This window comes from Cheilinus undulatus, linkage group 16 (assembly GCF_018320785.1).
Source record: "Cheilinus undulatus linkage group 16, ASM1832078v1, whole genome shotgun sequence".
Classification (NCBI taxonomy): domain Eukaryota; kingdom Metazoa; phylum Chordata; class Actinopteri; order Labriformes; family Labridae; genus Cheilinus; species Cheilinus undulatus.
In genome coordinates, this window is record NC_054880.1 from 13329064 (window position 1) to 13350392 (window position 21329).

Genomic DNA, 21329 nt, shown 5'->3' on the forward strand with positions numbered 1-21329 from the left:
TAGAATTTTGTTTGACTCTAAACAGAGTAGTGACTAAGCTTTAACACTCATTGTGTGAGGTGTCGGCTTGGTCATACACGCACTACCGTGTTTTACCGCAGTGCATCTGCAGCATCCTGCGAGCAGAGCGACAGAGGTGCCGCTGTGGCGTAGGAATAAAACCTTGAACTGGCACGTTTATTATATTTTTATTTCTGGGTGGGCTGGATTTTCTATGTAGCCGTGTGTGCTCGTGCAGTATTTTTTCTGCAATGCCTGCGCGATCAAAGAAGCGTCTCTTCTACGAGCACGGAGTGATCAGATGAGATATTTTCACATTTTTTCACATTCAGCTGTCATCACAGGCAAAGGACAGCATCCTTTTTTTCTTCTCCGGAGAGAGGACTCGAGCAGAGGAGGCCTTTACAGCCGGATAGTAGGCTCTGATTTCAGAGACACCATTAAGGAGAAACATCTTTGGACCATTAGATTGGTCAATTTGATATTAGTATCGTGTAGCCTGTAAGAGGTAGCCATTTGATTCTTATCAAAGAGCATGCAAATTAACTGTATATGCACTAGTGTGTTTATGTTTTGAAGACGTCCAGTCTGTAGCTTTTATGTTGCACAAAATCCTAAAACATTTATTATAAGCTTTGTGTACTCGTGCTGTCTGTATTTTTGCAACACAGAGGAGCTGAGCATGCATCCCCTGGCAGGTTTAATGACTGATCTGTGCATCTCACATTAGGATCCTCAGGGAGAAATACAATCAAATCTCAGGGTGTTGCTCTGGGGAACACTGTGAGTCACCAGATATCTGTAATGTTCCATGTGCTCCCCCTTAATTAAAAGTACAAAGCCCACCACTTGGCTGCATTAGCTAAATAGGCTTGATAAAGAAGGGGGCTGTCTCCAAAGCAGCAATAATTTCTGGCAATTCATCCTGTAAACAACAGGAAACTGTTGCTGGCTTGTGCCAAAGATTGGAGACAGTAACAGTGGTCTTACTGTTGGGACGTTATCCACAAAGGTCTGAGGCGGCTTGTAGGCGGATACATTTTGCACTTTACAATGCATGTCTAGTTGCAAGATTCCTGTGTCACATTTGGCAGCACTTTACTGATGCACAGCTGTTAGGATTTAAAGCTTCTTTCATCTTAGGATATACAAATATTAACCTTTACAAACTTGGAGGTGCTCATTTTTGAGTGCTGTCTGTAAAAGTTTGGACTTTTGGAGACTCCTCATCAAAGACAACAGCTGCTCTAACATCCTCTGACATGGCAGCAGCAGTAAACCTCCTGCTTCTCTCTCTCCTCTGCAGCTTGTTTGGTGAGTTAAGCTTATTGTGTGCATGCAGCCGTTGTAATTTGCTGCTATGTTATGTAAACACAGAGTAATGATTGCTTCTCTTTATTGTGTTCAAACAGTGTACCAGTGTCATGGGGCGTGTGCAGAGGTGGACTCAGACACAGAGGCAGTAGCAGGAAATGGCTTCAAAATGGTCTGCATCTCCTGCAAGAGGAGGAGCGAGGTGGAAGGAGCTGCCACAGTCGAGTGGTACTTCAGGGCCAAAGGAGAGGCCGACTTTGTTCATGTGAGTACCCTCTCTCAGGAGTTTTTTAGTCTGAAGCAAGCAGAAAATGTCTGGCGCAGCACACTGTGAAGTAGAGAAAGGGTTATTGCTCTGAAAGCATCCTTAAAATCCAACTTGTCTCAGGCTACATTCCTCAAGACTCCCCACTATTAATATATGCATGCTTAAGAGGAGCGTGACCTCACTCGTTTCCTCTCTTCATCCCTTTCTCTCTCACTCACACATTCACCCTCACTTACATGATGGCGGGCAGAGCTGAGACCACCGTGAGGTTCAGCCAGAATCGATTGTGATATTTTACACCACAGATCATTAAAAGCTTCAGAGATAACGCATTGCATGTGCTGATCTTGTGTAAGGTTCTTCGGAAGTGGCTGGAGTGGATGTTGCAATCATGCAGCTGGATAACAGCTCAGATTCCAGATGTGAGGGGGAGTCAGACCAAAGAGGGAAATAGGGATGAAGGGCCCTCATTGTGAAGAAATCTCAGAGAACAAATACTCTGGGAAGAAGGGAGGGGTCGTTCAAAATGTCCTATTCCGAGAATCCTATATGTGTGGGGCTGAATAACTTTTAGGTGATCTGACCCAGTAAATAAAAAGTCACATTCTGACAAAAGGAGAACATGTATGAAGACTGGGTTGTCCAAATTTTTGTGATGAATATCTCATCCATATATTTTCTCTGCTACTGTTTCCTGCATTCAAAATAGGTTGTATCTCATGTGTACGTTCTTGTACACAGCATGTTGTTTACATGCTTATTTCTTCATCCGTGTGCATTAGCTCCCAGTAATAAGTGAACCTAAAAGATTGTTCACAACATAAGGACAAACACAATTTCAAAAAAGTTGGGGCACTGTGTAAAATGTGAATTAAAAAAATGCAATGACATGCAGATCTCACCATTTCATGAAAAATATAGGCTCATGTTGAATTTGATGGCAGCAGCACATTTAAAAAAAAGTAGGGCCATGTTTGCATTGTGTAGAATCCTTTCTCCTTTTAACAACACTCCGTAAACGACTGGGAAGTGAGGAGATCAGTTAGTGGAGTTTGTTCTTTGCTGGATTTTTCATTCTATGATGCCCCAATATTTCTATTGGTGAAAGTTCTGGACTGTAGGCAGGCCAGTTCAGCACCCATTCTCTGTTACTCCTGTGAAGCCATGCTGTTGTGATGGATGTGGTGTATGGTCTGGAATCGTCTTGCTGAAATACACAAGGCCTTCCCTAAAAGTGACGTAGTCTAGTTGGGAGCATGTGTTGCTCTTAAACCTCTACGTTTCAGCATTGATTGCACCTTTTCAGATGTGTTGGCTGCCCGCACCATAGGCACAAATAAAACCTCATATCATCAGAGATTTGGGGCGGGGCACCTTGACTGCTCTGATGTCGTCAAAAGTTGATGTGTATATTTAAAAAAGAGGTCATGATCCGAAACAAAATCTAGGCGGCATAATAGAGCCAACCTTCAGATGAAAAGAGACAGAATCTATACATTTCTGAGGAAAATTTAAAGAGCAATTACAACAAAGCAAACTCAGAATTTCAGAGATTAAAAAGTTGGAAATACATTTTGACATTAGAAGCTTAAATACTTTAAGTTTGAAAATTGTAAATTTACAACAGTGTCATGTCAAAAAAGCTACAAGAAACTGAACTGAAAACAGTTGTTAGATTTTCAACTTTTCGACTTCATAATCTCAGAAGTTCCAGGTTTTGGTTCACACACATTTACAACACTTAAAGTAAGAAGTGCATGTGGGCCTATTATGTTGGGATTTTGACCATGGAAATAATCAAAACTCATATTCAATTATTCCAAGTGGGTCCTGAGGGCCTTAGCTTTTCTCAGATAAAAGTAGGGGGGACCCAAAGGAATAAAGGCTTGGAACCACTGCTATGAGTGCTATTGTCCTCTGTTATAATAAGTTATTTGTCAAGAAAATACCATGAGTGGGCTTGCTAGATCAAATGGCCATATGTCTTAATATATGGTTTCTCCATTTTTTACACTAAAATTACAGATGCTAGAAATCCAATGCAAACAAGACCTAGTATCACTTTTAGCATTACTATTCACCTGAATAATGTGAGTTTTGTCAACTTACCATGGATAGTTATGATGTTGAGAGCCTTTTTGGGGAAAAAAGAGGTGGAAAACTGCATTTCGGAAGTTCTGAAGATAACAGGAAGTATGGGACCTCCATATAAGGTTCCTTGCCCCATAGAATCTTTTTTGTGGAGCACCAATTTATTTTCAATGTTATCGCAAGACTCTTTGCAAAGAGGGAAGGTCTACACCATTCTCTTTTTATATTTTTTTATATTTATAGAGACCCAACATTTACCCCCCATGAGCTCAAAATTAAGCAACTTCTAGCAAAGTTACAGTGTCAAGAGAAACATTCTTTTACCCGGCAGAACCGGATTAATGCTGAACAGCCATCTGCAATGTTGTGTTGGGATAAACTGGATATAAAGAGAGAGACAGAGAGACAAGAATATTGTAAGATAAATTTATGGCTGTCCAGGCCATAAACCTATATTACACTAGTGTTTCCAATATGGCTATAATGTCAGTAATAATGGTAACATTATGTGAAGTATCAGCAGTAACAACTGTGTTAGATAGAACACTAATATTAGCATTAGCAGTTACGATAATGAAATGAGAGGACTAATATTGTTGATTATATATATGTAAATATTTCAAGGCATTTGTCTTGCCGTAACATGAAAACAACCAGGAGATGGATGGATGAAGGCCATTGCAATCCACAAAATAAGGGATTTCTTTAAAGTTAAAATGTATTAAAACAAACAAACAAAAAAACATAGGATCGCAAGATGCCTAAAATGTACTAAAGTATTAACATTAGCTGTTAATGTTGGCATAAATAAAATAAACTTGTGTAGAACATGTAGGCATTGAGGCTGGGAGGATTAAAGTCAGATTTCCAATGTGTCCGATAGTTAAGCGTAATCCTGAGCTATATCAATGTACTTGATTTGTGTGCTATGAAAACCCCTTTCTATGGCCCCAGTATTTTCATTTTTTTGTTTTTATTTTCCATGGCTCTAGATCTACACCTACAATGAGGAAGGCCCCACCATAGAGCACGACCACTTTATGGACCGCGTCGATTGGAACGGCAGTAAGAGGAGCAACGACATCCAAGATGCATCCATATACCTGCTCAACGTCACCTTCAATGACTCTGGAACCTATCAGTGCTTCTTCAACCGGATCCTCTTCTATGATAACTACGAATACAACACTGTCGTCAGCAAAGTGGTCCATCTCACTGTGGTGGCTAAAGGTATGATTACAACACCAGACAGAAACAAAAGCAGCTGTATTTCAGAATATTAGCAGGAAAAACTGAGTTAAAGAATATTCAAGAATCTAAAAAATTCTAACACTCTTGTAGGACAAGGTTTTCATATTAATGCTGATAGAGGCCTGAATGAGCATTTGACTGATTTCTGAATTTAATGCTATCATGTCAATCATTGCAAAGTGAAATCTCCAGTGAAGGACAACCTTAATGCTTCAGCATACCAAGACATTTTGCTATGCTTCTAACTTTGTTGCAACAGTTTGGGGAAGGCCTTTTCTATTCCAACATGACTGTGCCTCAGTGCACAAAGCAATGACTATAAAGGCATAGTTGATGAATTTGGTGTGGAAGAACTTGTCCAGCCCGCACAAAGCCCTGACCCCATCAAGCACCTTTGGGAGGAGCTGGAATGGAGATTGTGAGCCAGGATCTCATAAATGCTCTACAGAATGAATGGGCACAAATTCCCACAGAAACACTCAAAATCTTGCAGAAAGCCTTCCAAGAAGAGTGGCAGCTGTTATGGCAGCAAAAGGGGCACCAACTCCATATTAAAGTACACGTTGCTGAATACGTCATCACAATCAATGTTGGTGTAATGGTCAAGTAGCTGAATACTTTTGTTCATATAGTGTATGATATGATAGCAATATGACAGCAAGCAGTACAATACAGTAGGTGATCCCGGAATGGCTGTGTCCTTGTCTTTTTCTTAAAGGTATAAATAAAGGGACTGCGAAAAAAAGGGAGGTGGTAATTAAAAAAAAATCAGTAAGGCATGATGAGATCCCGGCCGAGACACCTGTGCCATCTAGTGGGAATGATAGGAAGAGCTGAGTATCATCTGCATAGCAGTGATATGAGACACAACGGAAGTAGATAATGCACCGAGTGAGGCGGTATTTTTAGGGGAAATTGAGAACAGGAGCGGACCAAGCACTAATCCTTGAGGCATCCCTGTTGATAATCCATGTGGCTTGAACACTTGTCCCCTCCAGGTGACTCAAAAAAATCTCCCTACAAGGTAGGACAAGATCCACTGGAGGGCAGATCATGAGATACCATGTTCAGAGAGTGTGGGGAGAAGAATTTGGCGGTTTAGTGTGTCAAAGACAGCCTAGAGATCAACAAAAACAGATACGATACAACTTAGTTTATACAGTACCATATGATACAATATCATGTAAAACATATGATATGGGAGGTTTTTATACAGTATAATATGCTAAAATATTTTACAATATGACAATACAACATTAAACAATCCCTGCAGCCTCATGAGGTATCATTTATATGTTGACTTTGACTGTGTATTAAGTCACACTCAAGGATATTAAAGGTGCTTACATTTCAGCCATTAATTTCAAATGCTTGTTTTTAATGACAATATTAGTAGAAAGGTATATCATCCCCAAACTAGTCAGCAAATGTCATAAAATAGGAAAGGCTTTCTTCTAAAAACCTACTTCATAGAAGTCTTAATAATGGACTCTGTAAGGCCTTAATATGGTGGTCAAAATGAGTGAAGGGTGGGGAGCTTAAAGGCAGGAAATGGGACTGAGCTTGCACACCAAAGCAGGTGTCTCTTATTAATTTCTCTGTTTCCTGTTCGTAGCCACCAGAGGGACAGCCTCCATTGTGTCTGAGATCATGATGTACGTGTCCATCATCGGCCTTCAGGTCTGGCTCCTAATAGAGATGATATACTGCTACAGGAAGATCGCAGCAGCTGGGGAAGAAGCGTTACGAGAAGCAGCGTAAGTGTTTTTGTCAAATACATCTGCATGCTCATCGTGCTCCAGGCATGAAAATCCCTCAACGCCATCTGTGATGTTGAAGGATTCCAGAAAAGCTTTTTATGGATGAGAAAATCTCCTCTTTAGTGATGAAAAGCTTTCAGTGACTTGAACCAACGATTTGTGGTCAAGCTCAAAACAATGCTGCGGTCGCAGAGCTTTATAAGATGCCTGAAAGAAAATATCCCCATTTATTAGAGACATCAAAGAGAACTCTAGATATGCTGACTTCAATCACTGTGAAACAAAAAAATCTGATCTGACATATGATTTACTTATGAGGACTATTTTAGTCTTTGTTGACTACATGAACATCATTCCTGTGAAGCCTAAAACAGACGGGTTATTTTTCCACCAGTTCTTTCTACAGTCGCCCTCTGCTGGTTATAAGAAAGAGTGCAGGTTCAGGGCAACCCCCACTGTCTGTCAAATATGAACGTAGTCTCAGACATAGTCCACACGTAGGCTGGTATTTTTGAAAATATTGGTTTATTTTAGAAAAACAACAATGCCATCCACACATCCTGATATCCTGGAGACAGTAAGGCTATTAGGATCACCAGGTCTTGGTGGAAGGTGTATCTGTTATCAACATAAAAACGAAAAGAAAGGTTAAGATTCTGGATAATTTTTCCAAGTGGGAGCTTATACAGAAAATAACTGGACATAAAATTGAACCTTGCAGTATACAACAGATCGTGCAAAATGGAAGATGAGTGGTTCCCTGTGGTGACTGCATAGGTTTTGTCAGGGGCATAGCTGGGGATTTTGGGCTCCCAGAAAGAATATTACACAGGGCCTCCCTCGACCAGCTACCCAAGCAACAAACACTTCATTTTTACAAATGCTTATGCATTTTAATGTATTTTGGAACCATAATTTCCCCATTTATGAGCAATATTTTCACTGTGGTAAAATTAAATTTACTTGCATTATTTTGCAGGGCTGGACAACACCATTTTGACATTTTTAAGGAAGGAGCAAGGGGCCCCCAGTATTTTATTTTATTCTATCTGGTACAAATTTCAGTCTGTTGACCGCTTCATTTTGTTGCTTTTGATTCGATAATGACACTAATTACTAAGAAAAAAATGAATTAAAACACACTTTCCACTGCAGGCTTCTCAAAGGCCCCTCCCTACTGTGGGCCTGGGTAATCAGTACCCTTTTCCCCCTGTGCTACACCTATGGGTTTTGCCTAAAAGATAGGAATAAAACCAACTAAATGCAGTGCCAACAAAGACAGGAGCTACTTCAGCCAAAAACATTTTGAACAAGGTTGTTAGCATGCTTACATCTGCTGTAAAAATGTGCTTTTTAAAATGGGTGTTAATTGGAATACTGAGCTTTTCAGCAAGCCTCAAGTGGACACTGAAGGGACTACAGTTTTTATTTTATTTTTTTAGACATGAGGATGCACATTTTTAAACTGTGGAGGTTGTCACTCTGCATCTTCCTCTAATCTTCAAATATGAAACTAAGAGCCTAGAGCAATTTCCACACAGTCTATAAATGCAGTTGGACAACTTTAGTGGAATTAGTCTGAACTAGCACTCAAGGCTTTTTGCATCCATGGCCAAAACTGAAGGAAGCTACTGCAGCTCATTAGCTTAGCTTTAATAGACCTCAGTACGTCACCTTCAAAAGTAACAGACAGAAGTCTAAACGTGGTCAGACAGGAGTTGATGCTATCTGTCTCTTGAGCAAAGCTGAATTCACAGCAGTTTAGCTCACTGACACCTAGCAGTGCTGTTAGCTTGTTTGTTTTTTTGTATCTTTTAAACCCCTCAGTGAATGGAAGACTGGGACAAGGAAAAAAGTGGCAAATATCGGTCAACACAGACAAAAATGTTATCTTGCATCCATGGTCAAAACTGAAGGAAGCTATTTTGTTAGCTAGCTTGACAGCTAAACTTTAATTAACCCGTCATGTTTCCCCTCACCTAAAAATACCTGGTTTACAGATAGGCTACTTGTACACAAAAACCCACGATATAAGTTTGACTTAAAAATCTGAATTCAGAGATGTGTTTGCTATTGAGTTATCAAGCTAAATGGAAGCTAGCAGCCCTTTTAGCTTGGTGCGCTTCTTTCAGCTCTTTGCTAACTTTGCTGGTGACTGAAAAAAACTACAGAAAACAGGAGTAAAAAGAAGCTACAGGAAATACAAAACTCAACCTGCATGAAAGAAAGGCGTGATGAGCTCTTGTGACTATTAGTGCTAGCATTTTACTGGCAGGCCTGTGTATTAGCAGTTAGCTTTGCAGCCGCACTTTCATGTTCATTGCACCAACAAGCTTTTAGCTGTAAATATTTTCACACTGTTGGATTTTGCTTGTGTAAGGGGGTCTTAACTTAAGAAAAGCTTAACTTCTAGTGTGAAAATAAGGCTTTGAAAAGTGTGTTTTGCCATGAATAAGTCATATTTTATTCATGTTGTACTGCCAAAGTCACACAAGTACTATTAAAACTTTGAAGTTTTTTAACCCCCACCCCCCCTTGGTTTCTCTTTTACGTTTCTGTCCAAAGTATGACCTGTTTTTGTTTATAAGACCATCAGTGTTTCAAGCGTGTTTGTGTGTTTTACTGTCTCTGTTTTGTCTAACGTCTCACGCTCCTTGTGTCTACTCGTCATGTTTTCGTCTTGTCCTTCCCATCTTGTCATCCTCCCTCCTAGTCAAAACCAAAACCAAAACCAAAACATCCCACCTCCTGTAAGTCAAAAACGGAACAACAACTGTCACGCATCCATCGTTGTGATGGATCACTTTTTTTTTTTTTTTCATCCAATTCATTTGGATAGTGTAAAATGTTCTGATTACCACTAAGGTTTGTTTCTCTTTCCCTTTTCCATGCAGAAATGCTGAATATTTAGCGATAGCCTCGGAGAGTAAAGACAACTGTGCGGGAGTGCAGGTCGGAGAATAGCACTGGTAAGTTCATGAAGTGAAACAGCCTTTTAGTGTCATCAGAAAGATGAAATCAGGGGTGCTCAAAATAACTAGACCTTTTATTTTGGAGGTTCAAGTCACTGCAATATGATCTCAAGTAAACAAAGTTATTTCATCACGCCAAAAAAATCTCTTATCCAGTGGCACACTCAGGATGTTTGAGGGGCAGGGACAGAAATTATAAAAAGGGCACCTGCTGTGTGCAGAGAGGCACCATCATTCAAAAAATAGTCAAACTTTTGTAGTAAAATAGTTAAACTTTTTTAAAGTTATGATTAAAGTTACTACACCTCTGTTAAAAAAGAAACAGGCAAGTGATTAATTGATTGCATTTTCACTGAGAGGACATGCTGCCCACTGGAAGACAACCCTGGAGGGCACTTTATCATTTACTATCTACTGGAAAGGCAGCACGGAGGGAAATTTTCATGTAATGTCCATAGATAATACTAAGAGACACTTTGTCATATATCCAGTGAAAGGGCACTAAGCCAAATTTTGACTACTTAAAGGACACTTAAGAGAGCAGTTTGTATGATTAATGAGACCACTAATAAGGCCAAATTTTGCCTACGTAGAGAGCAAAAAAATCAAATTTTCTCCACAAAGGAACTAGGCCAAATTTTTTCCATATGGTACTCAAGAGGGTACTTGGTCAAATTTGATCTATTTAGGGGGCACTTATGGGGGGTATTTGTCAAATCTTGTCCACATATAGGGCACCACAGAAGGCAGTTTGTAAAGTTTTGTCTATGTCAAAGGCACCAAAGAGGTCAGTTAATGCAGGGTTCTTTTTAAGTGTCTTGGAGCGTGGCATGGTTGTTAGTGGTTTGGTAGGCTTTAACCTCCTATGAACCTGTGTCCTCATATGAAGACATTATATTTTTGGTTCCTAACACTGTTGCACCTAGTTTTACTTAACTCAGATCTGTTAGCCCCATTTGGGGCCCTTTTGTATGCCATCATGGGGTCACATAAGCACATTATAATTATCAGTGTACATTAAAGATGGCTGCCATTTCCACCAAAATTTTCTACAGCCAGTCTCGATACAAAGGTATAAGGTACAAAAACTCTTCAAATTTTATGACTGGAACTTGCTAATGGGGAAGACACTGAGCCTTAGTAAGTGATTTACCGTTCAGTATAGCTTGGAGAGATTTTGGAATGAAACCAATATATATTTTGCACCTGTTTAGTGAATGGCCCATATTTTGTTACACAGTGGAGTCTTTACTTTTATACACTAAAATAAACCCACTGTCCTCATATGTGGACATCCTTTAAAAACTGCTTGTTGTTAAGGTACAATGATTAGTTTTTATGCTTCTCTCTTCCTATTCACCCCATATATCTAGAAGAACTTTAAAAACTCCCACCTAATAAAAGCTTGGGTCTCAGGAGTTTAATGTTGTATATGCCAAATTCAGACCAAATCATTTAAATGTTGCACCAGAAATCAGCCATCTTAAAAAAATAAAACAAAAGAGACATGCAATCATTTTCTAATCTTATATTGTTGATTGTGGTGAGCCTGTGTAAACTGTACCCTCAGTTTTCTGTTATTAACTGACAGAAGTGGCACCCAGTGTGGTCTTTTGCTGCTGTAGACCATCTGTTTCAAGGTTCACCATGCTGTGTGTTTAGTGATGCTCTACTTCATATCACAGTTTTACCGAGAGGTTATTCGAGTTAGTGTTGCCTTTATCAACTTGAACCAGTCTGGTCAGCCTCCCACTTCTGCCATCAACAAGGGCAGTTGGTGAACAACTTGGGTCTGGCACAAACAACCACGACACTTAAATCACATTTCCTCCCTGTTCTGATGCTTGGTTCTGACCTTCAGCATGTTGTCTTGCTCATGTATACATGACTAAATAAATTGGTTGCTGCCATGTGATCGACTAATTTTATATTTGCAATAAGAAGCTGAAGTGGTTGGTGTGTGTAAGCTGAGGTAATTAAACTGAAACAACTGTTGTAACGCATCCACTGCATCAGTTTTATCCATTCTACATATAAAACTTAATCCAAGAGGTTTCGCTGTTTATTGTTGGCCTGTCTTTTTCCTACAAACACTACAGTATATTTCATAAATATACAATCAAACTCATTATTACCTGTTTTCTTTTCTCCTCAGGCTTCTTCCACAGACCGAAAACATCCTTCCAACCTCTGACCTGCATGAAGACAACTCTGGGGGGGATCTCTGCATCTCAAATCTCTTATTTTACCTTTTCCTCATAGATCACCTAATGGATACGACATACAAAGAGAGCATGGTACCAGCACTGTATATAGTACTCAGCGCAAAAGCATGTTCTGCACTTACATGAGAACCCATTATGCATTAATGAGCCACATTGTCAGAGCATATACTGTACATACAGTATTTCTTTAAGTCTATGTAGTCACACATTTATATAAAATGTACCATAAGGGGGTCCGTTGTACACGAGGCTGATTGTTAAAGAAAGCTTTTTACGACATTAACACCACCTGATGTATAAAACATGAGACACACCACACGTATGGTAAAGTATTTCTAAAATAGAATGTAATGGACTATGATAGACTGTCTTTCCAGTTACTAGCTGTACATTGAAGAAAATCTTAAGATGTACTAATAAAAACTGAATATGTGATGGAAAAGTTGTTTCATGGTTGTATGTTTTGTTAGAAGCTGCTAATTTCTCTGATAAATATTTGAAAATGTTTGACTTGGATGGTCGGAGGTAGAGAAGAAATAACAAGGGAAACTTCAAGCTATCATGATCTTCATTTATTACATGTACAGCAGAGCCTCCTTGATATCTCACCAATCATACACCACTTGGAACAAATCATCCTTAAATTAAAGGAATAGTAATTCATTATAATTTTTCATTTCAAATATTAAATGTGAAGATTTACACCACTTTTGTGAGGTTTTCACTTATACTTTTCAAAGAAAAGGGATGTTTTTTTAACCTGACTTCACCTTTAATCACCTGTAACCTAATAGATATTCACATGGAGCTGTTGTGAACTGATGTCAGAATGCAGAAGAAAATTTTAAGGATTCAGAAATACTGAGGATTTGATTTTCAATTACTAGAGTACTGAAGTCTGGAGGTTAGCATAGCTTAGCATAAAGACTAGAGGCAGGGCAGCTTGTCCAAACTTCCAAAATACGTCTACCAAGGCCTCTAAAGCTGACTAAATCACTTATATCTATACAGAAAAGCTATACCTAAAAGCTTTTGTCATTTAGGGTGCAGAACTGCTGATCTTCTATCCAGTCAAGCAGTTTTGATTATAGGTCAGAGGATGATGATATCATACAAGACATGGCCTTGCAGTAAAAACAAAACACATGAAATAATCAATGTGTTCAAATGTTTTACCTAGAAACTCATACGTACCGTCTTTACGCTAAGCCAGGCTAGCCTACTTCAGGCTCAAGCAAAGGAATTATCACAGCCATAGGAGCGGTAATGATCGTCTCCTTCTCGTCTAAACTTCTGGAAAAAGAGTGGATGTATGTAGTTTTTTAAAATCTTGAACTATTCCTTTCCAGACAGCATTTAAGCCTCTCTCTCTACAGCTGCAGCACACAGTCCGTGCCAGGGTACTGAGGCAGGTTGAGCTCATACTTCCTCTCCAGTCCAGGAGGCACAAAGCGTCCTCCCAGGAAGTGATACCGCCCTCTGAAGAGGGACGCAGACTTCTTCGGAGCTGTGAGAGAGATGAGCATGTCGGGCTGCAGTCCGTCCACACTGCCCTGCTCCACGTCCCAGCCTTTAAGTGAACAAAGATAAAGTCACGTATTATTGAAAAAAACAACCTCAATTCCAAAACAGGTGGGACGCTGTGTAAATAAAATGAAAACAGAATGCAATGATTTTCAGATCTAATAAAGACATATTTTATTAACAATGGAAAGCAAACAACAAATCTGAGACATTGACCATTTCATGAATAAAAAAATCTGCCTATTTTGAGGCCTTGTTTACACTACAGCGTTCTGCTTCGTTTTCTGTTTTCATCTTCAAATAGCTCCATGTTTAGACACCAACGTTGTGAATACAATCTCCGTCTACACAAGGAAACACAAAAAGTAGTAGAAAAGTGGTTTACTGCACAATAAATCTGCCTCTACAACAAGGACAGAGCTGCACATTCACTGTTATTGATAATGTGTAACATTTTTATCATTTACAGATGCATGAGAGTAATCATCACTAAATCCTTCCCCTCATCACCATCGTAACGCAGAAGCGAAAATTTTACGGCACATGTTAACACAAAAGAGCTTTGCTAGACCAGTCTTGTTATAAAGAAGATAGCAGAGTTTAATTTCCACTGACTAATTTTTCTCCTTCAGCCTTTTATTTCTCGTAGATTTCCTCAGAAAGTGCAGCGATTCCTGCGTAAAGCGAAGTAGGAAGAAGATAGCCTTTTCAATTTTATCTGCTTCTTGAAGTGATTACAATTATCTTTTTTAACCCTAACACTGAAGTTTCAATCCTGTCTCTTCCATTCGAAGAAGATAGGAGAGTCTATGGGCTGAAGTTTCCGTGTTAAAACTCTGAGAAAAAAGCTCAAATCTAAATCATTTCCCAGCAGCATCATTATATTTGAAAAAAATGCATCTTAAAATTTCGGAACAATTTCAGAAAAATGATACTCAACATAAAATTGTGACAACTTTGGATATCCCACCTTTTACAGTACATAATACTACAAACTGGGCTCAGGAACAATTCCAGAAATCACTGTCTGTCCACACAGTTCACCATGCCATCCATGAATGCAAGTTAAAGCTGTATTGTGTAAAGAAGAATCCATATGTGGACATAATCCAGAAATGCCTGGACTCTGGACCAAAGCTTATTTGAAATGGACTGAGGCAAAATGGAAAACTGTTCTGTGGTCAGATAATCAAAGTTTGAAATTATTTTATGAAACCACAGATGCTGTGTCCTGCAGACTGAAGTGTAGGGGGATCATCCAGCTTGTTATCAGCACACAGTTCATAAGCCTGCATCTCTAGTGGTATGGAGTTGCATTAGCACTTGTGGCAAGGCCAGCTTACACATCTAAAAGGCTCTATCAATGCTGAAAAGTACATAGAAGTTTTAGAGCAGCATAAGCTCCCATCCAGACAATTGTCTCTTTCAGGGAAGGTCTTGCATATGTCCAGCAAGAGAATGCTAAACCACATATCACATCATAACAGCATGGCTTCACACAGTCCAGGTGCTGAACTGGCCTTCCTGCAGTCCAGATCTGTCACCAAAAGGAAAAGCATTTGGCGCATCATAAAAGGAAAAATCCGGCAAAGAAGAGCCAGGACTGTAGAGCAGTTAGAATCCTACATCGGACAAGAATGGGACGACACTCCCGAAAGATGCCACACAATGGTAAATATTGCCCTGTCCCTACTTTTTTGAGATCTGTTTCCACCATCAAATTCTAAATGAGCTAATATTTTTCCATTAAATGGTCAAATGTCTCAGTTTCAACATCTGATATGTTGAGATTTGAAAATCATTACATTGTTTTTATTTACGTTTTACACAGCACCCATTTATTTTAATTGTGGCTGTACATCCATCTTGCGAGGACTTACCTGAGGGGATGTCAATGCTGGCTATGGGAACTGTTGTCTTCTTCAACGCGTCCAGGATGGTACCAAAAGGCTCTCGCACGGCACCTTTAAAGCTGAAGCCGAAGATGGCGTCTATCACCAGGTTGTAAGCCTCATCGATCACTTGAGCCTGGATATATCCATCATTACACATTCAATTATTCTTTTTCTTTCAGTCAGGCTCAAAAGACCAAACAACTTGATTCTGTTATCACAAAGTAGACATTAACACATCCAAAAATCACAGAAGTGTAACTAGAAAACATCTGGTGAGTCACTCATGCAGGTTCTCCCCCATGACATTTCATCCACAGGGATAATAAAAGCTTTATCTGATTCATGCTGGAGCCTCTTTCCCAAGATCTAATAATGGGTAAGACAGCGCTCATACTGATGGAAATAAAATAACCATAATACTTAGGTCATTTTCTTTCTAATACATTATTAATGAAAACCAAACCTCAGGCATCTCGGTGAGGAAGGGGATCTCCATTTTCTGGCACTGTGTGGTCAGACCCTGAAACAAAGGTTTGTTTGGTCTCTTTGGGTACAGGATGGTCGGCTCGTAACCCTGTGAGAGAAAACACTCCTGATAGTTTGAGAATTAAAAACAGCAACTCTGTCAGAGAAAATAAATCTCCTCTCAGGCAACAAATACACTAATGAAGTATTGATCTAGTCGGCTGTACAGAAGAGTCAATGACATGTTGAAGCTCTTAAATCAGAGCTCCACTGCATAAATATACTTTTCTCCTTTCAATAGGTTTGTCTTTCAATGAAAGAAACATTTCTGGTGTCACAGCATATAACATTTCTCTCAACTTTCAGTTTCTCATCACTTTTTTTTTACAGTCACTTAATTAAAGGACACTTACAAAGAGTTTCAAATGTCGAGCACAGACCAGACCATCTCCTCCGTTGTTACCTGGTCCACAAATCACCAGCAGAGAGGGTCTGGCCTTGACCAGAGAAGTAAGCGGATATGCCTGGGGGTGAAACCGGCAGAAAATCAATATCTATATATAGAATTCTACACTTAACAGCACAAAAACTGGTATCCTGTATGAAACAGAGGATTTCCTTTGGAGTGGATACTCTGAAAAGATGAGGATGGAGTGATGTGGTTATACACTTCTTCAGACAGTAATCAGTTTTACACATATCACTGACGTCTCTGATCTGGAATTGCAACCTGTGATTTCCTGGTAGAGCAGCTAGAGATGGAGAAATACAGTGTATCTGATATGTGTGCATTTAAGATAATCTGTGAATAGTGAAATCATGCTGCAGAGAGTTTAGGAAGCCTGCATAATCCATCTATAGAAATATATAATTTATCAAGCTCCTGAGATTGTAGGGTTATCTGGATCATTTGTATGGATAAGCTGCTGCTGTAGGCCCGCCTGACTCCAACTACAACACCTATTAATGTCAGGTTTACATCTAGTACTATTATTATAAATGTTAAAGTGAGTTTAAATGCTGCACGTCTTCTGCAATAATCACCTCCCCTTTTCAGTATAATTCCCAGTGTTAATATTAGAATGATCCATCTATTATCATTGGTGGTGCTCCTGCTGAAGCTGTGTTGAGTTTAAGAGGAGCTGTAGAGAGCGACTTCAACAATAATGAAGATAAATTTATGGGTGTCCTGGCCATAAATCCTTATCTTATGCTTCCTATAAGGCTAAATGCCAGTAATAATGGTAACAGTATGTGTAGTATTAGCAATAACAACTATGTTTGATAACTGATAAATCTATAAGTATTAGCAACCAGGATGATAGTGAAATGGATAGGACAGATATTGGTGATTATAGCTGCTGACACTGTGCAGCTTATTAGATAATTTGATAATGACAATAAATTAAAGACTGAATATTGATAGTTGATAGTTGAAAGCTGTAATCAGGCAAGTCCCCAGCTGCAAGCCGTCCATGCCAACCACTCAGAGGAACCTATGGAGCTCAAGAGCTCCAAGGAAGACAATTTTTATTCTTCATGGATGAATTATGCATCTGTAAAATATCAGAGTGCACTCTGCTGGACAAACTACTCAATGACACAAAAATGTCTGCATTTTATCTTCTGGTGTTTAGAATAACAATGAGATAATCCAAACATTAAGATGGAGACAGAGCATTTACTGGTGAAGCTCTGGAACAAGCTACCTGAAGAAATCAGCTGAGCAGACTCAGCGAAAAATTTCTTCTTAAAACAGATTTCCAGGTGTGTTTTTTCTGATATTTATATTTACTGACCCTTATATTGTTGGTGACAGATACGAAGATTTAACTGATTTATTTTGCCTTGTTTTCTGCTTTGTTTGTAACACGAGTTTGGAAAAGTTCTCTGTAAATTAAGGTTGTATATATGTCCATACGTCAATGCTTTATTGGTGCCATGTGTATTAAAATGATACAAACATTGTTATTTGAATGAGGAAAGTTACAAAACTCATCTATTTCATGAGACAGCTGCACAAGAGAGGAATTAATATCAGAGCTGCAGCTGAGAAAACAACTAGTTTTTGTTTTTTTTTCTTGAGATCTTGACTTACTTCTCATTATCTCAAAGAAAAAAGCTGGTTTTCCCTTAATAATGGGTTAATTTCTCAACATTTCTACAAAACTTACAGGTTATTATGAAAAATAGAAAATGACAAAATGTGTTTATCCATGTCCCTCCTGGGCTTCTGTGTTGATGTGCTTTTAAACATTTTTGTTTGATCTGTAAATTTTAGTGCTTGAAAATGATTGTGAAACAAGAATGAAGCCAACACTGAATACTACTGAGTTCTGTTTTGATTGCCATGGTATTGAGACAGGTATCAATGTTATTTTAGTTTTACTAAAATCATATTGGAGTTATAAAAAAGCTAAAGGTTAAGGCTTTGACACTTTCTGACATCTCACCCTGGTGATGGCGGTGGCACAGCTGAGTCCAGCCAGCTCCATCAGCTGATCCACACTGAAGCCGTACTCACTGAAGAGCTCCTCGTCGATGTGCTGGGCCTCCTCCTGCCTGTGGACCACCTACAGGTCAGTTTGGACAGTCTACACACACTTTTGTAAGCTAAATGCTCTGAGTTTGAGATTTACCCGAGGTATTTGACCGTCTGGGCCATGGTGGACGCTGCTCTGCTGCTGAAACAGTCCCTCTTGTGGTTGTTAGCTGCAGCAGACTGTGGGCATGTCTGAGCGAGAACTGTCGCTGCTCTTGATGTCACCAGAAAGCCGATCCCAAACAGAGCCCGAGCACTCAACATCCAGAGGGATCCAAACTCCTGGAAAACAAGAGATCACGGTGATACTCAAGTAGAGGAAAGCTATTACCTCACAGTAAGCCCATGACTTAATGGAGTTCCAAAAATGGGACTGTAGAGCAAAGAAAGAAACTTTTACATTTGGTGTCATGTGCTTTTCCCACTTATAAAAGCTCTACTGTTCATTCTGCTGACACTGCTGCCTCCTACAGCTGCTACACTGCTGTCACTGCTTGTTTGGACTTTTCTTTGCTCCCTACACCCACCTGCAGGCTGTGAACAGCACACAAAGTGTAGATGATTTGCATCAGTCCTTTCCATGCTCTTAGCTTCAGCTGAACTTGTTTTTCAGGAAGAGAGGACACAAAGATTATCGAGCTTGTAAAAGCTCTGCATTCAGCCTAAACTAATGCTGAAAATTACTGAAATGGTTACTTTTTTGAAGGGAATAAAGGCAAACAGTTGATGATTCCTGCAGCTCACATGTAAGATATATTCATTGCAATCAAAATTATTGAACCCACATTGCATTTCCAGTTGTATTTGGGGAAACCACTTGAAGCATTTGTTGAGTTGAGCTATTTGTTTGATTGGTTCATTGCAAAGAGCAGAAAGTCTGCAAATTTTCACAATAAACTTAATTTGCAATGGGGGTTGGATTATTTTGATTGCAACAGTAGCTTGTTCTATTTGTATACCTATGTTAACCAGGACTGTTAGTCCTGATACCAGATTTTTTTTTTACTTCTATAAGTGATACTAGTAAAAACCACACAATATTGATGCCTGTTTTAATACCACCGCCAAAAATATAAAAGAATAACTGGGTCAACTTTTGTTTCATTTACCAAAAATTGCATGCAAACTCACACACATTGTCTAACTTGCACAAATGCACTGGCAATGTTTCAGTCATCCCTCTCTTTCTCCAGCAGCATTTTTTTTTCAAAGGATATCTAAGCAGAGTCAAGCTTGACACATGTCCACACGCATGTGTCGCTCTGCAGCCAAGGTCAAGCTTGACAGCCTCTCTTCTTTCTGAGCCTTTTTTTTTTTTTAGCACTGGGCAATTGGAAAATCCACAGCAAAACCAGAGACCTGGGTTGTAGCGATCTCTGTCCTTCCTGCTCTCAGACAGTTTAGGCGCCACAAATACGCCTTCCAGCAGCTGCAATTTTTGCCCCAGACAAGCCTAAAATTTCTGCACTGTACTGTACATTAATTTATTGTCTTTTCTTATTGTTTTTCTCTCTGTTTTGTGAATTGATTGTAAGATGTTTTTCTCTCCATCAAAAATCTTCTAAAGCAGTTATTCTCATTTGGTAAAGCCTCAGGACCCCCACTACCTTCTTAACAACAAATCACGTCTCAAATTCTTTCAACCATAACCAAACTTTTCTAATAAAACTGGAACAGTTCAAACTTTGGATGAAACAAAAGATGTGATGGAACGACGAGAAGGAGACAAGCCCTTCAAAATAAAAGTCCATTATTATTACTATTAGCAACATCTTTTTTCTAAGCGCACATCTGTGACCTACTCAATAATAGCAATATGAAGCCGTTTTAAGAAATCTAACAATTAAAAATACAGAATTTAATGAGAAACTTTAGAATAAAATGTTTGACTTTATCGTATGCAGCTCTGCTGAATGAGAAAAAAAAATATAGCTACATATAAGATTATTGGTAATGTATCCGTTAGGATCTATACACACAAAGCTGATGTCATGGCAGTGAATGGACTTCAGGCTAATTACTTTTATGGTGTGATTCACACTACACCTGAAAAAGCTTCATTTAAGGTAACTTTAGCAGAAAGCAGAATGCTTATTAGCAGTCAACTTTTGATTGAGTCAGAGTTGTATTTATAGCCCATTATGTTGCCTGAAAAGCTTTATTTAGATACAGAAAACTAACGATATAATCAACCATACGTTGGTTAACAAACGTACAACCTGTCTGAAGTTGTCAACTGCTAGCAAATGTTTGCTACTAGCTTGATTTAGCTTGATTAAACGACAACATTTAAATAAAACTCACCAAACCAAAGAAATCTCTGTCAGTTAACTTCACATGCACTTTTGTTCTTTGAAACAACGCAGTGGTTCAACTTAATGATCAATAATGTGCTAATATACGGTGGAAACACCGTGCAACAACATTGACAGCACTACAACGGTCACCCTCTTCACTTCCGGGTTCTGAGTAACAAAATAAAGCTCTGATGTCAAAATAAAAGTCCCTTTGCTGTTGCAGATTTTCCCTTTGGAATTAAGTAATGAAAATTATTAAATACACCCACTTACAAATTTTAAAGTCGTGTTAAATTCTAGCGCTTTATCTTATTTCAATTTTATTTCACATGGCTGACAGCAGGCCTACTGTTTCCTGTCTCTTCTACCTAAGTGCTCAACGCTTTTGAAACATAAAAACCAAGATTCCAGCAGATGTTCAGTCAAATTCATAACTCTTAATTAGGGCTGGGCAATAAATAAGAATTTATATTAAACAGAAGTATGTTTTACTACAATTTTCAAATCGTAGAAGGTGCAATATTTCTCTAATCTGAAATGTGTGTAAAAATAATAAATACATTTTTTAGAGATGTTATGCTCTGCACATCATGTAAACAAGTGTTAAATGCCTTAGTCTAATCTTTCTGGCATCATGTTAGTGATAATATTGTCTGAAAATAAATAACATGAGGAACTTAGAAATAATCATATACTTAATCACAGTCACAATATTGGGGAAAAAA

General features: G+C 38.9%; 2 protein-coding genes across 2 annotated transcripts; one reads left to right on the plus strand and one right to left on the minus strand.

Moving 5' to 3' along the window:
* The first annotated feature begins 134 nt into the window (after positions 1 to 134).
* scn1bb (sodium channel, voltage-gated, type I, beta b) lies at positions 135 to 12323 on the plus strand. Its single transcript, XM_041808271.1, has 6 exons — positions 135 to 1314; positions 1413 to 1579; positions 4666 to 4903; positions 6540 to 6681; positions 9579 to 9653; positions 11812 to 12323. The coding sequence occupies exons 1-5, from the start codon at positions 1263 to 1265 to the stop codon at positions 9646 to 9648; spliced, it is 669 nt and encodes a 222-aa protein (XP_041664205.1). The 5' UTR covers positions 135 to 1262; the 3' UTR covers positions 9649 to 9653; positions 11812 to 12323.
* A 115-nt stretch (positions 12324 to 12438) lies between these two features.
* Positions 12439 to 20757, minus strand: naxe (NAD(P)HX epimerase). The gene is made up of 7 exons (XM_041808270.1): positions 20612 to 20757; positions 18405 to 18589; positions 18219 to 18327; positions 16179 to 16289; positions 15764 to 15874; positions 15286 to 15433; positions 12439 to 13451 (listed from the first exon to the last, which is right to left on the minus strand). Exons 2-7 carry the CDS (start codon positions 18569 to 18571, stop codon positions 13252 to 13254), a joined length of 846 nt encoding a protein of 281 aa, XP_041664204.1. The 5' UTR covers positions 18572 to 18589; positions 20612 to 20757; the 3' UTR covers positions 12439 to 13251.
* Between the last annotated feature and the right edge of the window lie 572 nt (positions 20758 to 21329).

Coding starts and splice junctions, on each gene's coding strand:
- scn1bb (XM_041808271.1), top strand. CDS start 1,263: ATGGCAGCAGCAGTAAACCTCCTGCTTCTCTCTCTCCTCTGCAGCTTG. Junction 1,580..4,665: donor GAGAGGCCGACTTTGTTCAT/GTGAGTACCCTC, acceptor CCATGGCTCTAG/ATCTACACCTACAATGAGGA. Junction 4,904..6,539: donor TCTCACTGTGGTGGCTAAAG/GTATGATTACAA, acceptor TCCTGTTCGTAG/CCACCAGAGGGACAGCCTCC.
- naxe (XM_041808270.1), bottom strand. CDS start 18,571: ATGTTGAGTGCTCGGGCTCTGTTTGGGATCGGCTTTCTGGTGACATCA. Junction 15,875..16,178: donor CTCGACATTTGAAACTCTTT/GTAAGTGTCCTT, acceptor TTTCTCTCACAG/GGTTACGAGCCGACCATCCT. Junction 15,434..15,763: donor TCCTCACCGAGATGCCTGAG/GTTTGGTTTTCA, acceptor GGATATATCCAG/GCTCAAGTGATCGATGAGGC.